Genomic DNA, 10,922 nt, shown 5'->3' on the forward strand with positions numbered 1-10,922 from the left:
CTATGTAATATGTATTTAGTTGAAAAATATTTATTAAGTGTTAGAAACAAGTGAAATTATGAATATTTTAAAATTGTAATTCAAATGAGTTCAATAGTTCAATGTTCTATTTTATTGAGTTTGATTTACAGCAATTCGATCAAATTTATAACTATTTTGTTGAAGCGACAATGTTTAATTTTTTATTATATCAGTATATATTCGAGAAAATATTTGCAAATATTTATAATTATTAGTGGTATTTATAAATATTTATAGTTATTAGACATATTGGATTTATTATGTTGGTGATTTGATACATATTTATTTTGAAATATTTGCACTTATTAGTAATTTTGTAATGATAATTATATATCAACAACCAAGTCTTACCAAATGATCTAAGATAAGAATGATTTTACCCGTGCAGACGCACGGGTCTTCTACTAGTTAATTATCAAATGATAAAATTGTTTATTGTTTAATTATAATTAACTTAAGTAACTTTAATTAAATAAAAAATCTTAATTGAATTTATATATCACTTTAACTTAGGGGTGACAAACGGGCATGCCCTCCCCGTTTAGGTCTGTCCCTCAAAATCCCGCAAAAAAATAGGGCGGAGCAGTCGTAGTTAAGAGTGCGGGTTTAAAACCTTGGCCTGCCCCGCAAAAAAGTGAAGGTGAGGTGGGTTAAGCCCGCGAGCCCTGCACTTTTTAGGCCTAAAAATACAAAATTTATGTTAATGCACATGCCCGCATAAAAAAAACGGGAAGGGGCGGGGTGATCATACTAGAGGGTGAGGATCTAAAATCTTAATCCGCACCGCAGAAAAGTGCGGGAAAAACGGACATACCTAATGGGCTGGACCTATTTTGCCACTCCTACTTTTACCACTTTAAAGCTGAGAAATACTTTAAAGTAATATAATTTATAAAAGCTGATTTACACAATATTTAGACTTGTTTGTTTTATAAAAGCTGATTTACGCAATATTTAGACTTGTTTGTTTCAGTTTTAAAAAAAAATAATTTTTTTTTTTATTTTTTAAAATAGATTTTATAAAACTTTTTTTCAAAATATTACAAATTATTTTATATTTATTTTTTTAAAATTGAAATATTACTTTTGACATTCTAAACATAAAAAAAGATTATGGAAGATCAAAATATAGTCAGAATCGCAATTTTTTTAACAAATGATTTTTCAAAAATGATTTTTATGAAAATTTATTTGAAATAGGTTCAAAATTAAGTGATTTTTTTTGAAATTTTGATATTTAAAAAAATGAAATATTTAAAATAACATTTTTAGAATAACTATTTAAATCAAATTTTCACTTAAAAAAAATTTTCTCTGTAAATTTTTTTTACATAAAATTATATAATAGTATAAAAATTATTTTTAAAAGTCAAAACAAACAAGCCAAAACTTCAATTTAAATCAACAACCATATTATGACGATGGTCTAAACATTAAATAAAAAAATTGAGTTCAATATAGATATGTCATTCAATAGTGTTCTTGATGATTAAGAAGACATCAATTGAGTATTCTTTTCATATTACAAAATTCTTTTTGCATCTGTCTCATAGAGGGTGGCAGAAGTATGCTCACCAATATACTATGCAAAGAGCACTAGCTAGTTTTTATAGAGTGGTTTCCTTTCTTCTGTACCGACTAATCCACACGTAGCCTTTGAAAGTTGGTCCTAGACTCCTTCGAACTCAGGACCTCAAGGGAAGCATACCCTTGAGATCCAAGCACCCTCCCACTTGGCCAATCCTCTCGGATTATGCTAGGTATAGTTCTAGCTCTTTCTCTAGAATCATATTATTATCAACATCCTTGGTTTTATTGTTGATTGACTCCCTTTCAATTATCTTTATGTCCTTATTTTTAAAGATAAATCAAAGTGCATCCATCTGCAACACATGACAGATAAAATTAAGGATAAGATATTTTTGAAAAAGATATTCCCTTTTCATAAGGGAAATAATTAGGCTTGTGAAATCTATTTTCCAAATAAAATTAAGGATAAGTTATATTTTTGAAAAAGATATTCCCTTTCATTTACGATTATAGTCTAAGAAGCTTATCAAGCAACTATTCTTATGGATATAAGAATTTTTATATCTAGATAGGTTGTATAGAAACTACTATAAAACTAGTCATTATGCTTGGGATAGAGTGCAGATTACGAAAATTGTCAAAGATAAATGAAACAGGTTGTCTGAAATTATGTTGGGACATGCTCTTATCCGATTAGCACTTAAAGCTAGATTCCTTGTAGAAAATAGACATATTAATGACTACGTTTCTTCATCTTTGTGGCTTGGATTGAAAGATCTCTTAATTTAATTCAAAATGGAAGCTCTTGGAAAATTAGGGATGGTAGATCTACATCTTTTTGAAATGATAATGTGGTTGCTGATAATTTGAAAATTTCTAACTATGTGTAAATTAGATTGTATGCCATAGTCTCTTATTTTTCTCTAAATGGTTTCTAGAATTTTTTGGATTGGTTAACCACTATCAAACCTACTCTTATCAATATAACTAAAGAATGCATAATTATTCTCACACATGATTAAAATCATCTAGTTTGGAATCAATACATCTCTAGAGAGCTTTCTTTTAAAGAGACTAAAATATAAGAGTAATGATATTCTTACACCATATTTATACACCAATACTTACACCAAATACTGTTCACCATATTTATACGGTGAACAGTGTTTCTTAAAATAAAATAATAATATTTATAATTTTTTTTTAAATTACGAACAACACTGTTCAAGTACGGACGTGCATTAACCAACTTCATTACTGCATTAACCAAGTTTTTACACTACAATAACTAAGTTTGATGACTGCTAAAAAATATTTTTAATACTTGAAAGTTGCATTAGTCAAATTCATTACTGCATTACTCAAGTTTTTGCACTGCAATAACCAAGTTTGGTGACTGCTAAAAATTATTTTTAATACCTGGATGTTGCATTAACCAACTTCATTACTGCATTAACCATGTTTTTACACTGCATTAACCAAATTTGAGTAATGTTATTCTTACACCATGAACAGTACTTTACAGTAGTCAGCAAATTTGGTTAATGCAGTGTAAAAACCTGATCAATGCAGTAATGAAGTTGGTTAATGCAATATTCAGGTATTAAAAATAATTTTTACCAGTCATCAAACTTGGTTAATACAGTGTAAAAACTTGGTTAATACAGTAATGAAGTTGGTTAATGCACGACCGTACATGAACAGTGTTGTCCGTAATTTTAAAAATAAAAAATATTTTTTATAAATATTATTATTTTATTTTTAAAAAAATTGTTCACCGTATAAATACGGTGAGTGTTTGATGTAAGTATTGGTGTATAAATATAGTGTAAGAATAGCATTACTCAAAATATAATCATGTCTAATATGATTACTCATGACAAAATCTTGGTATTTTGGAAAATTCTTCACAATGTTTGGCCTATTGATGACAAATTTAAATAGATAAGTTTCACAGAGGTGTTTTGTTGTAGTTATTGCACCAATGCTTTTGAAGACACTCACATCACAATCTTTTTTTTTAATGCTCTTTTTGTGTGGCAAATTTAAAAAACTTTTCAAGTATGAGAAGTTTAGAGGAGAGTTGATGAAGAAAGATTTTCAATTTAAGCTAAGTATAAAATTTAATTCGTTAAGTGAATTCAATGATGTTATTAGAGTGGTATATTCTTAATGGGAGAGGGATGAAGTTTTTTAAAAATGAGTTATGGGATTAGGGTAGAGTGTAGGGGCTAAATGTGGATTTGTATTTTCTTGGATTTACACTAAACTTTGAAACAAGTAACTTCATAAAAAAAAACAGGATCTTGCTAACGAGTGTCCTCAGGGCAATGGTTAAGCATTTCAAGAAAAAAAATATTTTATAAAAAATTTAATATTTCAATTTTCAAGGCATTAAATACGCAGATTATTGAGATAAATTTATTATTTTAAGGTCTTAATCATTGTCTTGAGGACACTAGTCAGCATTTTCCAAAAGATGATGTTCACATTTGGGAGTGACTCTTCCATTTAAATGTATGTTGGAGTTCGAGCTTGCTGCCATTCTCGTGAAGGAACGATTAGAGGGTGAATGTCACAGCATGAAGATTGAAGAAGAACGTACAAATAGAAGAGAAAAAACTCTATGGGTTCTGATGGCAAAAAGAGAAGAAATATATATGAACGCACAAATATAAATTGATGATTAGATATTGATGATTAGATGTAAAAATTATGACTTAAGTTAGTCATTAGTGAAGTTAAACAAACTTACATTTTTACTATGAGGCAAATGTCATGTGTGGTAATTAACAATTAAAATAATAAAATATAATATAAGATTATGTACATGTTATAGATTCTGCTAATTTGCTTTAGAATGACCAAAATAAGAAAATTCTGAAAAATTACGGGTAAAATCTAAATTATTTTATAATGAATTTTTTCAAAATTCACATATATGGTAAAAATATAATTTAGATTAATAATTTAAATTAATTTATTAATGAATTAAAATCAAGTCAAACTTAGTTTAAAAATAAGTTTCTTATAAAAATTAAATCAAATTTTAGCTCAATCAAATCAGATTTTCGAATTAGATGATGTCCAAGACTAAAATATAATCTCAAACTCTCACAGACTACGCGGAATAAAAAACTTCTATATGCTTTAATCGATCCGATTGAATATCATATCTATTAAAAAAAAACTAAGTTCAATTAATTTTGACCCCACTTTCTCCCAAAATAAATTAGAAGAAAAAAATAACCTATAGAAATAAAACAAAAGATTTTGAAATATAGTAAAAAAACATCAACTTTGTTACACGAAGACAAGCCAACCTGGTTTTATGATAGAAAAGGTGTACGATTAATATCATTATTAATATTAATTATTGTGTTTTTCTCATCCTCTCTCTCCCTCTGTCTGTCTCTCTCTTTCTCTCTCCTCTCTCTTGTCTAACCTGACGACTAGTCGACTACCATTACACCAGTCAACCTTCTCTCTCATGCTGGAATTTCCATTTTCTTTTTATTTTTCAAATCATTCAAAAAAATCACTTTCTTCAATCAACTTTTTCAATTTCATTTTTTGTTTCTCTCTCTCTAAATATCTTTCTTCTTCTCCTTCTCTTCACCTCATTCAATTCCAACTCTTATAACCACCATGCCACAACCACTACAATTTCATCGCCCAATCAACTTCCATTCAACTTGATTCCCAAATCATTAACCTAAAAATTACCTTTTCCTTTTCTTCACACATGTAAGTTTTCTCGATTTGTTTCATAATTTACACTCTTTATTCCTTTGTTTGCCTATTTTTCTTAATCAACATCTAACTACTTTCTATTTTTGATCCATTAAAACTCCCCCCCTACTAAATTGGTAACATAACTTTCATCAAAACAATTAAACTGAACTAAATTAAGAGAATTTGCAATTTGAGTAATCTTTATGATATGATTATCAATTATTGAATCCATTTATTGTCTAATTTCCTTGTCTCTCATTGCATTGGATAAGTTTTTACTATTTACTACTCACTCCCTAATTATTGGATCATTCACTAAATTATCATAATTATGAAAGTTCATAGTAGTATTAAATTTAGTATCAATTGGTAATTTTAAATAAATTTTATGTTTTAGAAAAACAGTATGTTACTGCCAAAACGGCCGCGACAAAACGGTATTTATCTGAAAGTTCTGAAAGCCATACTGATATTCACCGTTTTTATGATAAAGAACAAATTGTGATGAATTCACACTTGTACCTACTAAAATCGCAAAAGCTTTTAAACTATCGTGACCGGTAGTCAAAACCTCATGATAGAAAATTACTGTAGTTTAGTATATGTTTCAATCACAATATCCATTACATGTTGATGAAAGAGATGTAACATGCTAACATAATTAAAGCTATGTTGATAAAGAAGTAGTTAGTGCTATTGAAAATTTAAAAGGTTTGAAAAACGAGTCTTATATTTATGGACAGAGGTAAAATGAAGTAAGGATCAGAGGGGCTTTGACTTCATTCGATTCACGTTTGGAATTTTGCTTGAAGTTTCATTCTTTTGGTTGACTTGTGTTTTCTATTGTTGTTCTTTGTGGCTGACAGTTAGATAACTGAAGATATGATGTCTGGAAGCTGGGATGGAAATAATGACCCTGGCAGCCAGTCGGATGATAGCTTACTTTTCGAGAGGTTGCACATTGAGCCTATTTATGATGCTTTTGTATGTCCTTTGACGAAGCAAGTTATGCGTGATCCTGTTACTTCAGAAAACGGACAGACTTTTGAGCGTGAAGCGATTGAAAAATGGTTCAAGGAATGTAAGGAGAGTGGACGGAAACTGGTTTGCCCTTTGACTCTTCGAGAATTGAAAAGCGCGGAGTTGAATCCTAGCTTGGCTTTGCGGAACACCATTGAAGAGTGGACTGCGAGGAATGAAGCTGCACAGCTGGATATGGCCCGTCGTTCGTTGAATACAGCAGGTCCAGAAAAGGAAGCCCTTATGGCCTTGAGGTATGTCCAGCACATCTGTCGAAGAAGCCGGTCGAATAAACATATTGTCCGCAGTGCAGGGCTTATACCAATGGTTGTTGATATGCTGAAGAGTAGCAGCCGTAAAGTTCGTTGTAGAGCTCTTGAAACACTTAGAATCGTGGTCGAGGGAGACGATGAAAATAAGGTTGTTGCAGGTTTGCTAGTTATCATTTCATTTCCTTCCATAGTTTTTTCGGTATCATCATTGTGACTGCCTTTGGAGAGATTCCTATTAACATCTTCTCTTTGCTCAAAAGGAACTGTTGGCTGAAGGAGACACCGTGCGCACGGTAGTAAAATTCCTTTCTCACGAGCTTTCTAAAGAAAGAGAGGAGGCTGTCTCCTTGCTCTATGAACTCTCAACCTCAGAAACCCTCTGCGAGAAGATTGGTTCGGTCAATGGATCTATTCTTATATTAGTTGGAATGACAAGCAGCAAATCAGAAGACGTTTCCACTGTTGAGAAGGCTGATAAAACATTGGAGAATCTGGAAAAATATGAGAATAATGTGCGGCAGATGGCTGAAAATGGTAGATTGCAGCCTCTTCTGACCCATCTTCTTGAAGGTACTAACGCTCCTCTATAATTTATATCACATCATATTCGTTGTAGTTAATTTGCTCTCGCTATGTTAGTTCTCATATAGCAGCATCAACTGCATAGACCAGCGTCACAGCCATATTACACATATATTGTCGTAAGATTGATGTGCAGACTTGTCCTCCTTTTAGAATTATGTTGAATACTAAGACAAAAATTGTATTTGTTGCGTAAATATTTAACTTTTCCCTCTTGCAATATTTTCCTCCCCAAACATTAGAATGGGTTGATAGTAGTCCAGGGCTGGCCCTTGGGCCAAGCAGTTCAAGCTAGGGCTTTAGGCCTTAAAAATTTAGGTAAAAAAAGTAATAAATATATAATATGACAGTTAGTTGTATATGTTTTCTCAGTTGAGATCAAAGATGAGGGCCTCGAATCCTCCTTATCTTGAACTCAACCATTGGTTTAGACAAAATTGATTTTTATTTTATTTTAGAAGGTGTTATGTTAGACTATTATTATCATTAGAACCTGGTACCAAACAAAAATTTAATAGTGATTACAACGAGTTCCCAAGAAATTTATGAGTTTTTGATCTCTCACTTCCAAGAATTCAAGAACTTGGTCTCAATCGCTCTCTCAGATAACCACTTTCTAATTTTTGTTCGGATGACCCACATCGACTTACAGTTTCCCTTTTATTGACACAATGCATAACTAACTTAATAATTACTTATTACATAATAGTTTACACAATAACTTAGTATAACTGCTATTATAAAATATATTATATATATTTAATAATAATAAATAGTCAGACGCCTTATTATAGAAATTGCTTTAGGTATCTAATGTGGTAATTTATAATCCTATCATGTCTAATCTTACCACACATCTAACGCAACATCTTCATCTCTGCTAAGTTTATTTTATTCTCGCGTTGACTCTTTACTACTCAACAGTCTCATACAACTATGTGGGTCTTACAATTGTATATGTATGATAAAATTTTCCTATCAATTTTAGCGGTACGTTTGTATCACATAAAACACCCAATGCCCTCTTCCACTTCAACCACTCCGCTTGATTTCAGTGGTCTACATTATTCATCCTTTAAGCCACCCATTTAGTTTATTGTACGCACATGCTCTTAATCACGCATCTCTTAATTACAGTGTCTATTATTTTCATATATTTTCCTATTAGTGTACCTATGTTTCATGTTCCAAAACAAATTCTACTCTCATGAATTGGCGGCTTTACTCATAACCATTCACAAAGATCTTAGAACCCTTGCTTATTTTGCACGGCATCCTAATGACGATGTAGTGGCTCTTGCTCAATTGACATTGTATTCGAGCTATCAACATATTACTTTCAGGCAGCAACCTAGCTAGCATTCACATTAAAAAAATGTGTGGCCTGACCTAAGTCTGTATAGGCTAGCCTAAGTCTGTATAGGCTAGCCTGTAGGCCCCTGTTATCGGCCTGATCTATTTCCACCCCTATTTACAATAATACCCCTTAATGTGGTTATGAGTATGTGATGAACATGTCAATCAATGTGAAACCCTAAATACATCACAATTCATTCTTATACTTTACAACTTTAACTTAATTTAATTAGTCAGCTACTTTAGTTTTTGCCAACTCTGTATAGTCGGTTACTTTTCTGTTGCTATTTGATTTGCAACTCAAATCTTAAATTATTTTCAGGTTTGTATATGATAGTCGGTTACTTTTCTGTCATTTGTTTTTACAGAAAAATGACTTTTTATTTATTTATTTATTATTCATGTATTTTAGTTTGTAATCCATAATAACAGGTCTTTGATTTACAATTTGAATCTCAACTTGATAACGATGCCCCTAAATATTTGGGATCGAGATGTAGCATTTGCTTGTAGAATTCCTTACCCCATTGTAGATATTAATCCATTATCTTGTTTTTCTTTGAAACTTTTGCAGGTCCACCAGAAACCAAACTGTCCATGGCTGGAATCCTTGGTGAGCTGGTTTTGGATAATGATGTTAAAGTCTTTGTTGCTAGAACTGTGGGCTCATCTCTGATTGATATCATGAAAAGTGGCAATATGCAGTCAAGAGAAGCTGCACTGAAGGCACTAAATCAGATATCATCATGCGAGCCAAGCGCAAAGGTTTTATTAGAAGCTGGAATACTTTCCCCTCTTGTCAACGACCTCTTTGCAGTGGGTCCTCATCTGCTTCCCACGCGACTAAAAGAGATCTCTGCTACAATTCTTGCCAGTGTTGTAAATTCAGGAGAAGACTTCGACATGATTCCACTTGGACCCGATGACCAAACTCTGGTCTCAGAGGATATAGTTCATAAGCTACTCCATCTTATTAGCAACACTGGTCCAGCAATTGAGTGCAAACTTCTCCAAGTTCTTGTTGGACTTGCTATTTCTCCGACCACAGTGCTGAGTCTTGTTTCTGCTATCAAAAGCTCTGGTGCCACTATCAGTTTAGTTCAGTTCATCGAGGCGCCACAGAAAGATCTCCGTTTAGCTTCCATAAAACTTCTTCAGAATTTGTCTCCACACATGGGCCCTGAACTAGCCGATGCGCTTCGTGGATCTGTAGGACAGCTTAGTAGTCTAGTTAAAGTCATATCAGAAAATATCGGAATCACTGAAGAGCAGGCAGCTGCTGTTGGCCTCTTAGCCGATCTACCCGAGAGAGATTTGGGCCTCACGAGACAGCTACTGGATGAAGGTGCCTTTGTAATGGCTATATCAAAGGTGATTGCCATCAGGCAGGGAGAAATCAGAGGCACACGGTTCGTGACACCATTTCTCGAAGGGCTTATGAAGATTGTTGCTAGGGTTACATATGTCTTGGCTGATGAGCCTGATGCCGTCGCACTTTGCCGCGATCAAAATCTTGCTGCACTCTTCATAGAACTGCTTCAAACCAATGGACTTGATACTGTGCAGATGGTTTCTGCTATAGCTTTGGAGAATTTATCGCTAGAATCAAAGAATTTAACCAAATTGCCCGAGGTGCCAGAACCAACATTCTGTGCTTCATTCTTTTCATGTTTCAGTAAACCGCCAGATACTTCTGGATTATGTAGGATCCACCGTGGGAAGTGTTCGTTAAAAGAAACATTTTGTCTTTACGAAGGGCAGGCCGTCCTTAAGTTAGTAGCTCTACTGGACCACACAAATGTGAACGTGGTTGAGGCAGCACTTGCAGCCTTATGTACAGTAATAGATGACGGAGTTGATATCGAGCAAGGTGTAACGGTTTTGTGTGAAGCAGAGGGAGTGAAGCCTATACTCGAGGTGTTGCTCGAGAAACGGACAGACAATTTGAGGAGGAGGGCAGTTTGGGCAGTGGAGAGACTGTTGCGAACGGAGGATATAGCCTATGAAGTTTCTGGAGATCAAAATCTGAGTACTGCACTTGTGGACGCTTTCCAACACGGTGATTATCGAACCAGGCAGATTGCTGAGCGCGCCCTCAAGCATGTTGATAAGATACCTAACTTCTCAGGAATTTTTCCAAACATGGGATGAGTGTATGTATGTTGTAAATGTTTCGCTGTGATGTTTATGACAGCAAAAATCTGTATGTAATTTTTATGATTTTTAAATCAGTTTTGGATTGTATGTAGTGTGTGTTATATTGTCTTATATGCATTTATTTATCCAACCACAGCCTTGGGATTATTGTATACAAAAATTACCCATTCTTTTAGGAGGTCTTCATTTGTTGGTCATGTTTCTATTGCTTTTTTTGCCTCTTAAATGATTAGATTCTGTTTCCTATAA

General features: G+C 33.1%; 1 protein-coding gene across 1 annotated transcript; it reads left to right on the forward strand.

The window, feature by feature from the left end:
• Positions 1-4,945: 4,945 nt before the first annotated feature.
• On the forward strand, positions 4,946-10,922 carry LOC131660343 (U-box domain-containing protein 44). Its single transcript, XM_058929574.1, has 4 exons — positions 4,946-5,298; positions 6,153-6,726; positions 6,839-7,148; positions 9,091-10,922. The coding sequence occupies exons 2-4, from the start codon at positions 6,169-6,171 to the stop codon at positions 10,665-10,667; spliced, it is 2,445 nt and encodes an 814-aa protein (XP_058785557.1). The 5' UTR covers positions 4,946-5,298; positions 6,153-6,168; the 3' UTR covers positions 10,668-10,922.

Source organism: Vicia villosa, linkage group LG3 (genome assembly GCF_029867415.1).
Source record: "Vicia villosa cultivar HV-30 ecotype Madison, WI linkage group LG3, Vvil1.0, whole genome shotgun sequence".
Taxonomy (NCBI): Eukaryota; Viridiplantae; Streptophyta; class Magnoliopsida; order Fabales; family Fabaceae; genus Vicia; species Vicia villosa.